We start from the raw sequence: 20,376 nt of genomic DNA, 5'->3' as shown, positions 1-20,376 counted from the left end.
TGAAAAAGGACTGATTATAAAAAATGAGACAAGTTATCCAAGAAAAATAATTCTTCGTTTTTTTTTTGTTTAATTTAATTCATTTCTTTTACGTTTTAAAGTGTGATGAGACATTCTGTTGCAATCTTTTGTAAATGTATACCCTTTTGGTAATTTATTCTCAATTAATTAGATTTAGTAATTATTTAAATTGTTATTGGAAAAAATATAAACATACGTTATAAATTTAATATCTCCTTTTTTATTGACATTTTACTGAAATAATTTCATATTGATAACATAATTTTTAATAAATAATCGATTATTGTTTGAAAACAAACTTATTAATGGTATCAAAAACCATTACTGGTTTAAAAAAAAAAAATTCCTAGCTTACGGAACTCCTGTGACCTTTCCTCGTAGCCCTATGGTTCCGCGGAACACCTTTTGGGAACCACTGCTTTACAGCACTGTAGTTTTCTAAAACTGATTAATATAACCAGGTATGCATTCCTCTTTATGCATTTTATTAATTTTTGCTAAATTATTATTAGAATGTATAAGCATTCAAATTCGAAAACCGTATTTGTCCCAAGAGACAACATTTTAAATTTTGGCAACTTGAGGTAATAAAAAGGATAAAGTTACTCCAATAATGTAAAGTTACTCCAAAAAAAAATGACTTTATAAATATATGAATGGAATACCCGTTCTTTGTAGAGTGGAAGTAAATGATCCATAAACTGAAATCGGTATTAATCAATACAACGAAATCATACTCAAAAACAGAAAGGCATATATATTTATTCAATTAAAAACAAAATTAAGTTATCGCAATAGTTATTCATTTATTATTTCTGTCGTTTCCTGGTAACTTTAAGTTATTAAATCAATCAAAACATATTGAAAATCATCCCACAATAACAATAATAACAACAAACAAAGGTTAGTTGCTATTAGTTTCGTTTACCATGATGCCAACTCCTGATAGTTAAAGTCCCGCAGTGGATTGATCGTTAAGACACGGTTCCCAGCAGATCACCGTAGTCAAGCATCACTGGCTGCGGTCAGTGTGCGGGTAAATGACCACTTGGATTAGTCTGCGTAGGGACCGAGGGTGTGCGGTATTGGTCCTCGTAAAACTATCCGTAAAGAACTCGACTTCGTGCAGGTCGTCGGGCTACCGAAGCGGGGGTGCCATCCCCTCTGCAGAGGATCAAAATTGTGATGGCATGTCTTCGGATCATCCTCAGAGATGTTTCCCGACCGTCGCCAATAGCCCATTGTGCAGCTCTAGTGCGACGTAAATGAACTACAACAACAACATGATAGTTAAAGTCTACCACAACCAAGTAATTTAACCTGTACTCATTCTTTTGGGGGTCATAAATTTCCACAGCACATGTACACATGAAATATCTATGTTTGTATATTTGTTATCGATTAAAACAACTTATTACTACAAAATCAGTTACGCTACTTACCAAAATTAATTATTCATCATTGGCGTCAATTATAATTAACACTTTCGCTGCCGATCCCGCACCAGTATGAGGAGAAATTTTTTCAAACAGTTTGAGTTAATAAAACATATCAAGTGGTAGCAAAATGCATATTATTATACAACTATTTTTGCAGAAAATAGATTTCCTCCTAACAATAGTACTTTGTTTAAGGAAAGAAATAGGTTGTGATTTTTTTTTTTTAAATTGGTTTCTAAAATAAGAAAATTTAATTTTGATTTTATCTTTATCGATTACCATTTTTTCAGTGGCAGACATAGCATAATCACCTGTATTCGACTAGTAGTGAACGTGTTAAGTGATTTTTTTAATGGTTTCATCATCATCAATGGCTCGACAACTCAGGGTGGGTCTTGGCCTTCTCAAGAAGTTTTTCCAGGTTATTCCAAATATTCCTTCATATCTATATAAAAACTACTATTTTGAATAGAGGGTCTTCAAAAATTCTACAAAACATAAATATAAGATTTTTGTGGTTTGAAGAAAAAGCTCACAGTAAATTTTCTCCTGGGGCCAGTAAAAACCGAGTCCAGGTTTGTTTAAATGCATAAAATTTCCCGAAAATCTTGACTTACCTTTAAATTTGAAAAATAAAATGATATTGAGCCAGTACTTCTTTTCTACAATTTACCTGTGTTTTTTAATTCAGAGGCTAATGCTCCTAATTATGAATATCATAAGAAATCAAATTAAAAGAAGAAAAAAATTATGACTAAGGCCTATTCTCTGATTAGGACTTGACCTCATTCGAAGGATATTTTTTACTACCTGGTCAGAGAATAAATTGCAATGTTTTTTAATGTTTCAATGTAAAAAACATCATTTTGATAATTCTCTTCTTCGTAAACCAGTTTTACTTCAATTTTCAAAATCATTTTAATATTTAAAGTCCATCCTGAAGAACCACAAATGGACTACTACATGGAATTATAAAAAATTGTTTTTCTGAAAGTTTATCACAAAAAAAGAAACTAAAGCAAACAATTGAACAAACTTTTAATAAAAAATAGGCATTCTTCTTTAAGAAAAGTTGCCAGAAAATATGTATGTAAATAATAAAAGTTAGAATCTTTTCAAAATGCTTTTATTTTACTTTCTACTTAAAGATTTCTTTCAGCAACAACTTAAATTTTCAAAATATTCAATACATTTTAAATTAGACATCCACAGCATTATAATCCTTTAGTAAAGTAACTAATAGATTAATTAATTAAATTTAACTGAATCTTTTTATAAGTGGAAAATATAAGCATTTATTAGCTCAATATTTCCTTCAGTTTAGCTATATGTGCCAATCTAACATTCCTCCATTTTCTCCAAGCATCCAAAGAATGAATGGAAATTTTTTCACACAGCTGTTGGTGTATTTCTTCAACGAATTTTCCTTCCATTTTTGGTACCGGACCAAATGTTTCAGACACATTGTAGATGCCCCTTGGACTTCTCTCACAATAATCTATCATACCTAAAAAAAGAGAAGAAGAAATGGGCAGAAACAAATTGAATTATTTAGGATTTAGCTAAAAATTAAATACCATCTTATCCTTAGGCCATTCTAGAGAGATATTACTTGTAAAGAAGGCAGCAATAACTTTGCATCACATTAATGCAAATTTAACCAAAATCCAATTTCTATAATATTCCCACCTAGAACCGCGATGGCTCAGGGTATAAAGCGTTCGCCTTCCAATGAGGCAAACTGGGTTCGAATTCCGCATCTGTCTTGCACCGACCACATTGCTGAAGTGAAATATCCTCAGTGAAAGACGAATCATGGGTTAAAGTCCCCTTGCCATCAGGCTAACCATGGGAGGTTCTCATGGTCTTCCTCTCCACAGGGGTGATTGTGAGCCCAAGTCAAAATTCCGGAAAATTTCTTAAATAAAAAAAAAAAGTTTAAATCGAATAATTAGAAAAAAAATTAAACAAGGTTTTCCTTTTTCCCAAAATTTCTTAGTAAAATTAAAATACATTTAAAATTTTTTACATACCTATGAAAGACCTGGAGAAGTAATTGAAATTTACAAATACGTCTTTCTTTCTTGAGTTTATTATTATAACTATTTACTGATAAAAAATTAATATTAATTTTGAATATAAGCTTAAAAAGTATCTGGCTCTCCCTTAAAAAACAAATAAAATAAACTGTGTTTTAAAGTTCCACCTTTGAAATTTGATTTCCAGAAACTTTTGTGATTAATGATTTTTTGAAATGTTTGAACCTTCGATCTCCGGAAACTTCCGGATCACGGTTAACGAAAAACCCGGAAATCCGGATTTTTTCCGGAACACAATCAGCCCTGTCTCCATGTAACGCAAATGCGGGTTAGCTCCATCAAAAAGTCCTCCACGAAGGCAAATTTCTCTTAATACTCGATAAAGGAGTTCCTTTGTCTTCTGTTTTGGGTTCAAAATTACAGGGCTACGAAGTTGAACATTAGTAGACGTAAACCCATAAAATTGGGTCGGCTGTTCAGCAACGGTTATAATATTCCCACCTAGGGCCGGGATTGCCTGGTTGGTAGGACACTGGGCCCATGTCCAAGAGATCGTGGGTTCTATCCCCGCCGCCCGAAGACTCCCCGTGTAGTAAAATGGTGACTGATGCACGTTAAATCTGTCGAGTCGCAAAGTCCTCTATGTTCCCATAACAAATCAATATCTCTGGGGGTACTGATCCAGGAGTTTCCTTGTCTTCTGGATTAGTTCAAAATTACAAGGCTACGGAGTTGAGCATTAGTAGTCGTAAACCCAAAATTGGGACCGCTGTTCAACGACGGATATAAATATATATATATATACATATATATATATATATATATATATATATATATATATATATATATGCCCACCCCGGCTTGCACTACCCAGTGCCTACATAAAATATCCTCAGTGGTAGATGTATAATGGGTTAGAGTCCAGTTTCTGTCAGGCTAAATGTGGGAGGTTTTCCTCTCTATGTAATGCAAATGCAGGTAAGTACCATCAAAAGGCCCTCCACAAAGGCAAATTTCTCCCAATACTTGATCCAGGAGTTCCCTTGATTTCTGGATTAAGTTCAAAATTACAAGGCTACGGAGTTGAACATTGGTAATAGTTAACTCAAAATTGGGTAGGCTGTTCAAAGACGGTTATGAAACAAAATATTTTGGAACAATTTTAAATTAGATAAACACATTTCAAAGATTGCGTGCAAATATGTTTCGATTTACTTAAAACCTTCTTAATACATGGTGAAATATGCATTTAAATTAACATTAAAAGGCCCAAATATTCCACTGCCCCATAGACTAAACTATCAGGACCATATTTCGAAACAGCAGCTACACCTATATTTTGATGATCAAAAACCCAAATCCACAGAAAAAAAATAGGTTAATTGAGAGAAAGTACATTTATTCTGATAAAGTACGTTTTTGTGCCTGATTCTAAAATTAATAGTTAGCTGTAATTAATATTAATTAATAGTTAGCTGTAATTAATTGTTTTAGTTTAATTAATAGTCAGTTCTAATTAATTAGCATATTAGAACAAACCTTTGAACCATTAAGATTGGCATTATTTCATGAAAATCAGATTAGTAAAGCAAATATTTCATGCAATTTTTTTAGCCTTTTTTTTTGCTCAGTTCTATAACAAAGTACAATATCACAAGCTATATCTTAGTGATAAAAATAAAGAACTAATGCAGCTGTCAGTTGTTGGTTAAAGGGGCTTAAGCCTTCACAATTTCTAGATCAGTGACCTGATGGCAATGTGGTCAGCACTGTTGACGAGCGGCATTTACTTTCCAAATAAGCTGCTACTTAGCTCGGTGGTAGCTCAAAGATACAGAATGTAATATACTACATCAAGGTTGTGAAGATTGTTCACATGAATCTATCGAATTAAAAATCTCCAGAAAGACAGGTCAAAATGTCTTAAGTCACAACATTTAAATAACCAATTCTTGTCCTAAATGAAAGATTACGTGAAAAGAGACTTTAAGAAAAGTGACCCATGATGCTTCAGTTTGAAATTACACATTAATCATAATTCATAAGTATTGTTCAATGCATACTAGCAACCTGCTTACTATACGATTACATAAAATTTTTGGTATAAATTTAAAAAGCCTGCAATTTGGAACTTTCGTCTTGTTAGAGCCAGGGGCGGATCCAGAAATTTTTCCTGGGGGGAGGGGGGTCATAGACTCAGATCACCCCCCCCCCCCCACACACACACACAATTCATTTTTTTTATCAAAAAAAATTTTTTTTAATTTTTTTTAAAAAAAAACTGGGGTTTTTAATGTTAGTCTTCTCATTTACTTATTTCATAATGAAGAATAGAACAATACATAAATAATTCAAGTATTAATAATTCAAGCATGGTGCCAGATTTTAGTTTAGAGTTTCGCAAGTTTCCCATCTTCACCTTTATACCACCTTTGGTTAAACCTGTTGAAGCGCGCTTCAACATTATTAATGTTTACAATAAAACTATGACGAATTTTGTTTTAATTCTTGAAACAGTGAAGAGCATAATTAGATGAAGAAAAATATAGATATTTCCGACATACCAAGGTGTATATGCCCACTTAAATAACTTTTAAAATATTTAATTTCTTTTGAAAACTATTAAAAAAGTTATTATTTTTATTTTATTTTTCAATTTTGGGGGGGTCATGACCCCTATGACCCCCCTGGATTCGCCCCTGGTTAGAGCACCCCATTTACAGAGCTGTTATGATAAATATATTTCCAAATCGTTACACTTCATACGTAGATAAATACTGCATTAAAACAATGAAAATAAAGCAATAGAGAATGTATTTGAAAAATCATTTTTATTTCGAAATTAAATAATGTATCGAAATATATAAAAGTACTTTAAACATATTCAATCAAAATTCAGGCAATATTAACAATGATATTAAACTTTAAACAAAAAAAATTAATACGGCACTATAAATTTTATTATACTAAAAAAATAAAATTTGTAATACTGAAACATTTCATAACAGTAAAATATAGGTTTTCATTGGTTTAAAGTTTTCTTCAATTTAGCTAAGCATGCCAATCTGTCATCTCGCCATTTCCTGCGAACATCCAAACTATGAAGAGGAACTTTTTCGCACATCTGTCGATGTATTTCTTCGGCTACATTTCCTTCCATTTTTGGAACAGGACCAAATGTTTCAGACACATTGTGGATGCCTTTTGCATATCTTTCGCAATAATCTATCATACCTGAAAAGGAAAATAACTTCTAAACTACAATTTTTAGTACAAATTTGTTACTAAGAAATCATTACATATTTTGAAAAATAATATTAACCAAATAAAATAACTAATTTTATTTTAATTGTCTTATTAGTCCACTAAGAGAGCAGCTTACTTAGATTAAAAGACAGAAAGAATTTATACCATTCAAATTAAATTTTAAAAATATTGAATTAAAATTAATTTATTATACTTTAGCCAACCAGTAGAGCTATCAAAGAAATATTTATTTTATTTGAATAAAAGAATTATCACTTTTTTTTCTATAGAACAAAGAATATATGAAACAGCGATTTTTATTGTTTTAAAAAGTCAGTTAAAAACAATGTATTATAGCAAGTAGAGGTCTGAAGAGAAAAAATATATCAACAAGCAGTTACTAAAACATCTATTATTTAGATTGCCAGGACAAATTACAGTCTGATACTTTCTGAGCACTTAATAAAACAAGGCAATGCATTTTGAATTAGTAAATAATTAAAAGTAGCAAAATAAATACAATATTTGTGTAACTAAAATTTAATTGCATCTCTTTAATTTAGAATAAAGAGTACTTAAATATTAAAAAACAAGTCAAATAAAACCAGTATAATAGTATGCCAAACGTATAAACAGCAAATTTTACACATAAGGATAACACCAAAACATTTTAAGCAATAAAACCTTCTTTTTTTCTTAGCATTATTATATTTTTTAAATTATACTAATAAATATTAATTAACATACCACGTTCTCTTTTGTGTCACAGTTGACAGATCAGGTCAGTTTCAATTGGTCCATCATGTATCTTGATTAATAAAGTACTTAACCCAAGTAATACTTATCCTCCCAAATCCAGGATGGCTAGGTTAAGGTTCTGAACTGTCACTGTCAAGGACTAAAGTTCTATTCCCTGTGGCACATTAAAGTCAACCTAGCTTCAGATAGATGTGCACCAGCTAATCAGGAAGTAAAGGCTACTGGTTTGGAACATTGACCACACTGCCACTAACATACCTTAGAAATTACGAAAAACTTTTAATCTCCATGACCCCCTTATCCATGTTAACTGGCTGTTGCAAAAGTGCTTTACTTTTTTATCTTAACTACCTTAGAGCAGCGTTTCCCATAAGCTGTTTCGCAGAACTCTATGATTCCGTGGACAAGTCAGAAAGCACTATTTAAAGGTTTTATAAGTTAAGACTTCTGGGCCGGGATAGCCTGCTCGGTAGGGCGCTGGGCCCATATCCAAAAGGTCGTGGGTTCGATCCTCACCGGCCGAAGACTCCCCGTGTAGTAAATGGTGACTGATGCACGTTAAATCTGTCGAGTCTCAAAGTCCTCCATGTTCCCACAACAAATCAATACCTCTGGGGGTACTGATCCAGGAGTTTCCTTGTCTTCTGGATTGGTTCAAAATTACAAGGCTACGGACTTGAACGCAAGTAGTCGTAAACCCATGAAATTGGGTCGGCTGTTCAACGACGGTTATAAAATAAAAAAATAAAGTTAAGACTTCTATTTTTCTTTTTTAAATGGCAATGACATTTAAAAGCTAGAACATGTTTGTATTCAACCAATAATCTATTTATTTCACATTTTGTTATTTTAATGAAATTATTTAAGTTAAAAACTAATTTTAAAAAAAAGAAATAGCAAAATTTAAAAACAGTATATGAAATATGTTAGGAAAAGGACATGCATTTACAAATAATATTTTTCAACAAACTTTAAAAATCACAATAAAGTAACCAAATTCAAGAACAAAATATTTTTTTTCCTGAAAATCATTCTTTCGATTTAAAACAGTTTTCAAAAGCCATAATTCAGCTTATTTTATTCAATTTCAACTATATTTCAACTGTATTGAACTGTATATGAAGTATTGATGTGATAAAGAAGGTTATAAAAGTATCTGTTCATAAATATTTTAAAAAGAAGCATTTATATAAAATAATAAAATACATTTTAAAGAACTTTTCCTTTAATCAGGGGTGATTGCGAGTCCAAGTCAAAATTCCGGAAAATTTCTTGAGTTAAAAGAAAAAAATTTAAACAAGGTTTTTTTCCTTTTTCTCAATATTTCTTAGTTTACTTAAAATATTTTTAAAATTTTACACATACCTATACCATTTACCTATGATGAACTGGAGAAGTAATTAAAATTTACAAACATGTCTTTCTTTCTTGAGTTTATGATTATAACAACTATTTAATGATAAAAAATTAATATTAATCTTGAATATAAGCTTATAAAGTATCTCTCTGGCTCTCCCTTACAAACAAATAAAATAAACTTTGTTTTTAAGTTCCACCTTTGAAAATTTCATTTCCGGAAACTTCTGTGATCACTGATTTTTTTAAACTTCTGGACCTTCGATCTCCGGAAACTTCCGGATCACTGTTAGCGAAAAGTCCGGAAATCCGGATTTTTTCCGGAGCACAATCAGCCCTGTTTAATTTTAAATCTTTCAAAACAGACAGAAACTAATGCAATATTTGCAAAAATGTATTCCCTATCAATCTAGAAAGATAGAATAATAATAGAAGTCTACATGTTATTATGAATTCCCTATAATTGAATAGAATCTATATATTTTTAACTGTTTAAGCATTTTGACATTGATTCTTAAATCTATAAAATGCAAGCACAATTGATTGGCTTTAAGGAAATCTAAATAATAGATAAATTTTATATTAGGTACTAAAATTGACCCTTAAATAACTAGAATTTATTAATAAATAGAATATATTTACGAAATGTGCATAAAAAGTTATTCACAAATATATATTGCTGCATTAAACAATAGATTGTTGCCTTACAAGCTGCTATAGAAGGCTACTTTAAAATAGAATAAAAGAGTTTTCCAGGGTCAAAATTTATAATTATATCTTACTAGAAAGCAGCATGAATGATAAATGATGAATAAAATGTCAAAGGTATATTTAGATTCCATAGTTACTAAATCATATAGCATAGATATATAGATAGATATATATAGCATAGATACTAAATCATATAGCATAGCTATAAAAGAAAGAAAAGGTCTTTAATAGCCTTAGTCATTAAATTTTAAACCTAAAAGCAAAGAAATATTTATTCATTTATTATTTATTTTTCACTATTTATTATGTAATAAACAAAGTGGCATATTACCATTGGCATTTAAATGGCATGTTTCAAATGTCCCAAGGAAAGCATATCTCATTCCTAGCCCTTCTGACATCACAGCATCTACATCCTCAACTGACATAACACCATCTTGCACAAGTCGCCAGCACTCATTGATAATAGCATATTGCATGCGATTAATAGCTGCACCATAAATTTCTTTCTTGCAAACAACTGGTTTCTGGCCAATCTCTTTCATCAAATCCACAGTTTTGGACAATACCTCAGGCTTCGTTACAGAAGTAGGTATGATTTCAACGACTGGGACATAATAAGGTGGATTACACTAAAAAAAAAAATTTCAAAATACTCTGAATTGAAAATAAAACAAAAATTGTAATAAAATAGAATTTAAAAAAAATTTTATGCACTAAACGAAATAATGCTGCAAAAGAAAAGATCCATATTAAACAATGATCATAACGTTTTACAAATCAGCATATCATGCATGTTCAGCCAATTATAATTTTTTATAAATCAGCAAATCATGCATGTTCAGCAAATCATAATTTTTAATAAATCAGCAAATGCTGCATGTTCAGTAAATCATAATTCTTTTCGTGTTTTTATAAATCAGCAAATCATGCATGTTCAACAAATCATAATTACCAAATCATGCATGTTTAGCAAATCATAATTTTTTAGATTATGTTTTAAATAACAAGAGCAAACTAGAAATAACAAGAGCAAACTAGGCATAAGAAAATGTTAAATTCAACCAAAGCTAAAGAGTGTAGAGAGGGGAAGAAATACAAGCATCTGAATACCTACTAGTGTAAAAACACACAAACACAGGCCATTTGGAAATTTCAGCAGACACTATACCAGGAAAACATATTATAAAGAAATAAGATATCAGAGTTTGCTTATGTACTACAACAGATTGTTCTGCTATGGAAATTAAAAGTTGTTTTACATGTTTGGAGTGAGGAACTGGTAATTGTGTTTGATTGCGACTTTCTGTGTTGCTGAAATCTCTTGTTCCATGACTAACAAGAGCTTTGACTCAACATTAATTTTCAAATAAATAATACGACAGGTTTCATCAAACCACAACTTGCTTAATTCGAAACAGTTAAAGAGAATGCATTTGAAGTAAATACATAATCAAAAAGTGTCTCCCAAAACCATATATAAAAAAGATTGGGTCTGGGAGAGATGAAACCCATTTAAAGACCCCATTCTTAGTTGCTGCCCCTGTGGCAGAATTTTTTCGGGCTTTCTGCGACAAATCTCTCCAGCATTAATATATCTTTCTGCACTATACTTTTAACAATAACAAATATATATGTTACTAATTTAAAGTAACAAAAGCGTCAACTTCAAAAGAAAAAAAAACTTTTCGGAAAAAATAATGTAATTTTTAAAATTGAATATGTAATTATTATGAGCTATATTATCGCATTTTATGGGGAGAAAATACACTAATTATTTCCTTTTGCTTTCTTTGTAAGTCATCATCAAATTTAAAAATAGTGAAATTCATAGCAGTAACTAACGAAGAAAAAAAAGATCGACTGCAAAATCACGCCAAATCGAACTCTTTACAAAGGGGAGTTACAAATGCTTGTTTTCATTTCAAGATTCAGCTGTTGTAATAAATAATATCAGATTAAAAATATCGGATTTTAAAAACTATGTGAAAATCAATAGCAATAACTGCCAAAAAAAAAAATAGAATGAATATTTCTACAGAAAAGAAAAACAAACTTTTTACTTCATTAATCTCAAATGAAAATAGAATACAAGCCTTTTTTTCCAACTCTGATGCGCAAGAATGGCATATAATTTTGAATATTATTCTGAAGAGAAGATAGAAGCTTTCGAAAATTTCTGCAGAAAAGAAAACCAAAATTTTTTTCTTCCCAAATGAAAAATATTTCTGCAAGAACTCAGTAACATTCTGCAACAATGTTGCCGTGTCGCCACGATTCTGCCACGGGAGTTGCTGCACACTGCTTTTTTTTCTTAACATACACAATTTTGCATGCTCAGTTAATATCAAGCCTATATAAGCTGGCCTTCCCCAATTCATGTACTTTGCCAACTCTAAAAAAATAAATAAAAACAACAACAAAACTTACAGGGTGGGCAACGATCACTTGGGTTTTGTGTTTCATGTTTTCAGACAATTTAGACGGAGTTATACAACTTGTAGAGCTACACAATATAACATCATCAGTTGCTAATTGATCCAATTTTTGAAAAACAATCTTTTTCAATTCTTCATTTTCAGGAACAGACTCCTGTAAATAAAAATTAATATTAAACAATTTAAAAATTATTAATGACCACTAAAATAAATTAAATTTGTTTGAAATTATTATTCATTGCTATTCCATACTCATTGTCAATAAAAGCTGATGCTAAAGATTTACTATTCGTCCCCAAAATTATCTTGTAAGTTTCTCGTAGAGTCAGTAATTATTCTCTAATCGACAACTAGTTAGATAAGTGCTATTTGTCATAATCTTGGTACCAAAAGCAATGCTAAGTGTCAGGTTATTTTGTTTATTTTTGCTATCAATTCTCGCTGAACCAAGCATAAAGATCTTTAACGGTTGGTAGTTTGAACAAACCATTTATAAAAACTCTTACAGTGAACTTTCTATGTTATAAACATTTCATTGAATGGTTGAAATAACATTAAAGTTAATCTAAACCACATTGTAACTTGACCATACTGTTGAAAGCTTCAAAACAAGTTTTTTTTCTAGAGTTTGCTTTATGAACACCATTTCTTCCAGTTAATGAAAACAAGCATCAGTTAAAAAGAATAGAATTTTAAGGTGATTCAGTAAAAAAATTCTTTGAGATAGGCTGAGTGTTACTTGGATTACGTAATTCAGAATGGCAAATCATTCATCTTTTAATTCTGATGTTCTTATAAAGCGTATACACAGCAAGATAGGTGAGTTCTAAAGCTAGAGGGATACAGTTCACAATTTTTAATAAAATATTACATAAAATTGCTAAACAAAAGTGAGTCAAAATTTCAAATAATAGAAAAACATAATAAAAAATGTAAAGGAGAAAATTAGCAAGAAAGAAACTTTTTTATAACAAAACAAAATAAATTTTAAAATACTGAACTAAGTATAATATAATGTGTCTTTATTAACAAGGGGTAGAAATTAAGAAAATATAGTCATGGGACCCCAAGTAGCCAGTAACTAAAAGATATAACTAGTCTGTACACATTTTCACTGATGTATTTACATGTATCTAATGAGATGGGCTTTTTAAAAGTGAATAAAGGTTTCTAAAAAATTGTGAATTTTTGTATTCCTAGTGAGAACTTGGGTCTAACTAAGCATAAAGTTATGTGTCTTTAGCAACTACAGGCAGAAATTAAGAAAATTTAGTCACTGACCCCAAGAAAGCAGTAACTAAAAGATATAACTAGCCCGTACACTTATTTACAGGGATGTTTATACATATCTAATGGGCTTTTTAAAACTGAATAAAGGTTCCTAAAAGAATATGATGTTCACAATTATGATGAATAAATATGCTATTTCATGACGATAACACAGGATAAAAGGTGGAACCGAAAAACAAATAACCAAAACAGTATGCCATTCCTTTATATTGAATTTTGGTCTGTTATACAGCTAATTATTGTCACTAATATTTGTTATATTCGTGTCAAACTGTTATGATCCAAATTAATAGACCACAATTAATATTGAGCCCTAGATTAATATCAATTGGTTTAAATCAAAATAATTTATAATAAGTAACTGGCATATATCGGTAATAAAATATGCTCATTTATGACAAAAAGTTAAAATTCATACAGGTTTTAGTCTCATTTCTTAAGATATTTTCAAAATAAAATATCTAGTTATTAATTTTAAGAATGCAGTATTTAAAAGGAAAATTTATCAATATATTTCAAATGGTAAAAGAGGTGATTAAAAAAAACTATTTATTGAAGATAAAGCAAAATTAAACTGATTAAAGAATAATCTTTTTCCTGCTTCTAATTTTAATGAATTTAAATTGATAATGAGTGACGAAATTTTTTTCTGTTTGCTGAAAATATTGAGGGAGACGGTTAGAGAATTTCAATTTTTGAGGGGTACATATTTCTACTGCCCCTTACCTCGCCAACGACCTCCATGGCAGAAATTCATAGCAATCAACTTACATAGGTTTTGCAGTTTACATACGTAAGAAATGTCAAATATTTAATAAAAATGGGTTTAATGTGTGTATTTTATAAAATGTTTTAAATGAGTTTTGATTACAGTTCACAAATGCACAAAAAAAATATATCATTTCTGTTTTCTGAATAATTTAGTCTAAATAATCTATTTCAATTGTGAATAAATAATTTAAAATATTATTAATTAATAAATTGCAAATAATCAACAAAATAAATTTAAGAATGCAAAATTCTGCCTCCAAAAATAATATATTGTAATTCTTCTTAAAGATACATCTTACTTGTACAAAAAAGGAGTTTTTAACACAATCTTCTAAACTTTCTGTCCTAGTGATACATTTCAGTTGTTCTTCTGCAGACAGATTTCCCCGAAGAAGCTGGTTGGCTTCTAGCTCTCTCAACTCCTTTTCAATAGTCTTTAAGGCTGCCAACGAAACATTGCTATCTCTATCATAAATAGTAACATTGTATCCAGCACTGGCAAATAACATAGCCCAGCTATGTCCAATAAGTCCGCTATAAAAAAGCAACAAATCAAATTACATACTGTAATCCGTGAAGATCGAGATTGAAACAAAAAGTAAAGGTTTAGTAACAAAAGCAGACAAAGCAGTATTTCGCCATATCTTGACAGCTTTCTAAGCTAATTGAAAAATCTTTGGGCCCAATTATAAAATTTGTTTATCTGAAGATATATCCAGGCAAAAAATAAATTAGTAAATATGTAGTACTTTTTATTAAGTAATTGTCAAACAAATTTTGAATTGTAAGGTTTACAATTTTTTACCTTATTTTAAATTATCTAATTTTCCATTGCAAAATACAAAATGTTGGCGAAATCAGTTGAATAGCCTAAGAAATCGAATTTTAAGGTCGTATCTTTACACAGATACATTAAATAATTATAATTTATAAAAAATATAAATGTTTCTTTAAATGAGTTGATAATTTTTTCAACCAATCACTTCAAGGATTTAATTAATTTACTATTAATATTAAGTACAGTTATTAGAATAAATTTCCTAGTTACATGTTACTTTATTATGTTATAATAGCTTTAGTACATCTAATTTCTAGGCTATGCAGCTCAGCATTAATCGAAATAACAGTTTAGAATTTCGGTCTTATTCATATAAAACTGAAAAATAAATTAGGAGTACAAAACTTCTTTTTTTTTATAACTGCATGCTTCAAGAGATAAGAGGAGTTAAAATGGGAGTAATTGAAAATTAATTTTATATACAATGAATAAAATTATTGCTGAGTGTTTTTTTATTAAGCTGATTGTTCTTATAGTTTTATTTTCAATAACTTACCAAATTGGATAAATTTAAATTTTACATAGTTTTATTCAGAATTATTTAATATTTTCTAGTCCAAAATTTGGGTTTTTAACAGTAATTGTCAAAACAAAAAAGAGAGTTTAATATCAAAATTATGTAAGAATACAGCTGATTGATCACTTGTAATTTTTTATGTTTATTAATAAATACTTTTTATTTATAATAGCTAATAATTATCCTTACACTAAAATTTTTGACAAGAAGAAAGGGTATTTGAGTAGACAGATAATACGGTTAATTGTTTAAAACTTGCCAACCCAGGACTTTAATGGAAAATTTTCAATATTTTTAAATCAATATCACAATTCTTAGACTTTCATTTAAAAACTTTGCTAATGTTTTTTGGCTAATTAGAAAAAGTACAAAAAATAACTGAACCAGTCTAAACTGCTTAAGTTTGGAAAAAAATTACTCACAATAAAAAAAACTTTTTTTTTCTTTTTCCCCAGAAGGTAATATAATAAATATCAGTCATTTACCCGGGCACAATTCCTACCAACTATTTTTTTTTTCCTTACGACATTTTAGAAATATTCAAACAAGTTACAAAACAAATTAGCCCTCATCCAAAACAAAACAATAAGCTTTCATCAATATATAAAACAATATAACACATTATACTAGTTAAATAAATTATTTAGTGGCTTTTATCTTGTGCTTTGTTAACAGAAAAGTACTTAATTGACAATTCTATGGTTACACTTGTTACATGTATTGTGGTGTTGCACTTTGATTTGCAAATACATTTGACCATTTTATTTTAAATTGAACATTTTTTTTTCTTTTTTGAATAATAAAGAAGAATGTCAACCTTTCATATTTATGTAAGAAAAACTTGATAAATTTCAATGGTTTTATAGAATTGAGAATTTTTGAAATATGGTCCCTCTTGTGAATTGAAAATGACGTGAGGAATTAACAATTTCACTTTACTGATTATATTATCTAAACTACATAATAAAAACTTATTTAAAATAATTTTAAGAAAGGAAAGTCAAAAAAGATGCAAACATAAACACATTATTTAACACATTTTCCATTTTAGAAGATAACATGAGTAAGCAATGAAAAACTACATTTCCTATTTCAAATCTTAGAAACATAAAAAATATAATAGCAATTTCTCTTCTATTTCTTATTAAAAAAAAACATATATAATTGATTTCGCATCCGATTTGTGAATCAATTTTTTGGGGATATTACAGATTCGTGATTTGTCACGCCAACTACAATTGGCAAAAGACTTTTGAACTTAAAATTTTTCTAATAAAAAAATAATAACAATAATATAACAAAAACATGTAGATGTTTGCCTGGGGGGAGGCTACGAGTTTTCCTTCGAGTTGATCTCAAACTTTGTTATTTTAATTAACTATTGACCATCATTTAAAAAATAGTGCATAAATTTTACTTAAAAGTTTATCCCAATAATTTCTCATCTTCTCATATAAATTTAAATAGTTGCAAGTAATTATTATGTTATTTACCTTCCTACTACCGCTATTTTTCCTTTAGATGCCATGGTTAATAATTGGAAATGGTTTCAATAGCTTACTGATTTCTTTTGGACAATTTTGACTCTAAGAGATAAATTTTTCAAATAACAATTAGATGATTGTGTCTTATCAAAAGTAAACGAATCACATCTCGTCGTTCCCCCCTGTTTATAAGAAAAATGATAAAGGGAGCTATTCAAGAAAATAACTCAAAAATATTAATCTGTAAAAACTAAAATAAAATAAAATCAATTAATTTTAAATCAATAAAAACCGAATGCAACATTAACGCATGTTGTTTTGTTGACAAGTTGATTTAATGCATTCTGCAGTACGGCTCAAGGCATCGCACTAATCTGTTTAACTTGAAAACTTATTCTCTTATCCTTCCTAATAGACTTATTCAACAGTTTACGAACATACTATTTATTTAGAAATGGAGCACACTGGAAAGAGTATCTTACTCATATAATATCATAATATCATATCGTATGTCATATCATATCGTATCGTATAATATCATATCGTTTATCATAATTACTTGCATCACTCCCTTTGAAGTTCTGGTAAGAAAATAAAGTAAGGATCATAAAAATGATTATTTTACTGTTTTCTAATCAAATATATTATTACCGTTAATGTTTAAAAAATATTTTATTGAGGGCTGTTGCTTGGCTGACCGCCTTTTTAATAAATAGGGGCATTTGATTGGTCGATTACATCATCGATTTCATCGTTATCGCTAAATCGTTTTGTCAGGTTTACTAGAATGGCGATTTTAGCATTTTTATTTGGCGCAATTTTAATAACGCGCATGCTCAGTTTGATAATTTATTCAAACCAATCGAAGTACTTCGTAGACAATGAATATAGAGGCTTGTATCCCCTCCTTTGCTCGTGTTCACTCAAACAAAGACATAAAGATGGAAAGATCAATCACTGTACCAAACAGATGTCAGGTTGAACTTTGATACTGGGCACATCACTGGTCTCTATTTTTTTTATTTGATTTTCATAAATTGTTATGATACATAATAACATTCTGTCTCTGTGCCAGAAAAATCTGAACACATTTTTTTTAAAGATTTATAATTTGTAAATTTTAAATGAAAAAATTAATGTATTTTAAAAAATTGATTTTTATATTGTTCTGAAATTCAAATACTTGAAATAAATATTAAAAAAACAATTTAAGTGCTTATTAAAAATATATAAAAAAATATAAAAGTAACTAAAAAATAAATAAAATAATTAAAATAAAATAGAACAGTTTTATAAGCAATCTAAGCTGCCCAAAGCATTTAATTTCATGAAGAACAATATATTGGAAAATGTTAATAATTGCTGAGATAGAGTCTCATAATTGCCGGTTAGCGTTCAGTTAGTTAGTTATTAAAACTTTTTCATGGTTTTCATTTGTGCGTAATCTAAATTCTAATTATTTTCATTCAAAAAGTCTTTCAAAATATAATTTCATTCCTGTATTTAAATTACAAGTAACTTTGATATCTGGGTTGCCTACAAAAATTCAAAAAAGTACAAAAAAAATTTAGAGCATTTCACAGCATTTACTATTTATCAAAGATGATAAAAAAAAATTATTGATTATTAAAAAATAATTTTATTGCGATAATCAACATTAAGCTGGAAACCTATTACTATTAAGCAATTTAAAAGACTTTTTCGTGGTTTTCCTTCGCATGTAACACAAATTTTGATTACTTTAATTTAATTTTCATTAAAATAAATTATTCTTATAACTTTCATGAATATGATTGTATTCTGATACTTAAATTGTTAATTACTTTGATCTCTGAATTGAAGTAAGCATAATAAGGGTGCTTCATTACATTCACAAAATAAAAAAGCTCACACTTTGATTTCTGGGTTGAGTTAATAAGAAGAGCTTTTCGTTCTGTTCAGAAAGATGATACCCTATCTATTAAGGATAATAATAATGAAAAAATGTTTATCTATAATTTTACTCCGATACTTAAATTGCAAATTATTTTATTTTATATACCAATAACAGCAATCTGAAAAACATTTTTGTCTGTTTTTCATAGCATGTAACGCGAAATTTGATAATTTTAATTTCAATTTAATCTTGGTTATAAGTAATTATTTTTACAACTTAATTATTTATTAACTTAATTATTTTAACTTAATTTATAATTAATTAATTAAGATAATTAATTAACTTAATTATTTTAACTTAACTTTAATTTATTTATAACTTAATTATTTTTATAAACATAATTATTTTTATAACGTAAATATGGTTTTAGTCCGATACTAAAACAGCGAGTTACTTTGATTTTCGGTTAAAAACTACAAAAATTTGAAGAACATCTCGTTATAGTCACAAAGAAGTCTCTCAAAGATGCTGAAAAATGATTCATTATAAAAAAAAAAATTCATTGCGATTACTCAACTTCTAAATGGAATCAAGCCATCTGAAAGATATTTTCGTGGTTTCCCTTCACGTATAATGCAAAATATGATTGTTTTCTCAAATTTTTATTCAAGCAAGGAAGAAAAATATTTATACACCATTATTAACCACTCCAAAAACCAGATTAAATGCTTTATTATAAAACTGATACGTCCAGAATTTGGAATTATGATGAACTTGCCTGTATATTTTGATTCAATAAACTGATTTATTTTCTGCTTCCCTTCTTACCATTATTTTTTTTTAAGTGAAAAATGATTCTTCTACATTACTGTTAGAAAATTTGACGGTTCATCAGGTTGTCTTTTGTCAACATCTGAATAAAATTCGAGCAAATAGTATTGTATTTGTAATGGCGAAAATATCCAAATGATAAAATAAACATGAACTTTTTTTACAGTGTTAAAATTAAAAAACTTAAGTACTCGGGTTCCTATGATTTTATTATTTTACTAATAACTTATTCTAGTGTGTTATATTGAAATATCTGATATATGTTATATTGAAATATCTGATATATGTATTTTGAAATATCTGATATATGTATATTGAAATATCTGATATATCTGGAGAAAAAAAAATTTCTAACCAAATGTTCTTTGAGTCAGGAAGAGACAAAAAATACCAGTTGATTTTTTTGAAATATACTTTTTATCACAAACGCCTTAAACTTTGTTCTCGATAAAAATAATTTCAGATGATTTTAATCCTTCATCTCTTATTAACCTCGTTATATCATGCTTTTGATCAAAGTTCAGCAGCGTGTGCGTTCTTTCTCTCCTAAATATTAATTTGATCACTACACACGTTTTTTATTCCATTACTTATAAGGATTCGTAAAATATATATTAACTGCCCGGATTAGAGAACAACTAAATTATCTTCTTCAAAAATGGCAGTTATTTAATTTAAATTAGATACTTTTGTGTGTGATCATATCTCAGTGTCAACCATATCGGTGTCACGTATCAATGACATCCAATAAAAATCTAAC

The 20,376-nt window shown here is 29.0% G+C and overlaps 1 protein-coding gene across 3 annotated transcripts; it reads right to left on the bottom strand.

The window, feature by feature from the left end:
* Nucleotides 1-2,437: 2,437 nt before the first annotated feature.
* LOC107452836 (lambda-crystallin homolog) lies at nucleotides 2,438-17,393 on the bottom strand. Of its 3 annotated transcripts, none has more exons than XM_087163923.1 (5): nucleotides 16,919-17,289; nucleotides 14,370-14,604; nucleotides 12,002-12,163; nucleotides 9,903-10,203; nucleotides 2,438-2,967 (listed from the first exon to the last, which is right to left on the bottom strand). In XM_087163923.1, exons 1-5 carry the CDS (start codon nucleotides 16,951-16,953, stop codon nucleotides 2,759-2,761), a joined length of 942 nt encoding a protein of 313 aa, XP_087020049.1. In that variant the 5' UTR covers nucleotides 16,954-17,289; the 3' UTR covers nucleotides 2,438-2,758. The 3 variants fall into 3 exon arrangements, with proteins under 3 accessions (XP_087020049.1, XP_087020050.1, XP_015924931.2); XM_087163924.1 differs by lacking the exon at nucleotides 2,438-2,967 and adding an exon at nucleotides 6,312-6,733 and having other exon boundaries at nucleotides 17,212-17,393; XM_016069445.4 differs by lacking the exon at nucleotides 2,438-2,967 and adding an exon at nucleotides 6,312-6,733 and having other exon boundaries at nucleotides 16,919-17,380.
* Nucleotides 17,394-20,376: the final 2,983 nt, after the last annotated feature.

This window comes from Parasteatoda tepidariorum, chromosome 5 (genome assembly GCF_982258835.1).
Source record: "Parasteatoda tepidariorum strain Cologne lab strain chromosome 5, Ptep-v5.0, whole genome shotgun sequence".
In the NCBI taxonomy this organism is placed as follows: domain Eukaryota; kingdom Metazoa; phylum Arthropoda; class Arachnida; order Araneae; family Theridiidae; genus Parasteatoda; species Parasteatoda tepidariorum.
Note: the sequence above shows the minus strand (reverse complement) of the source record. Positions and strands in the feature narration are given on the sequence as shown.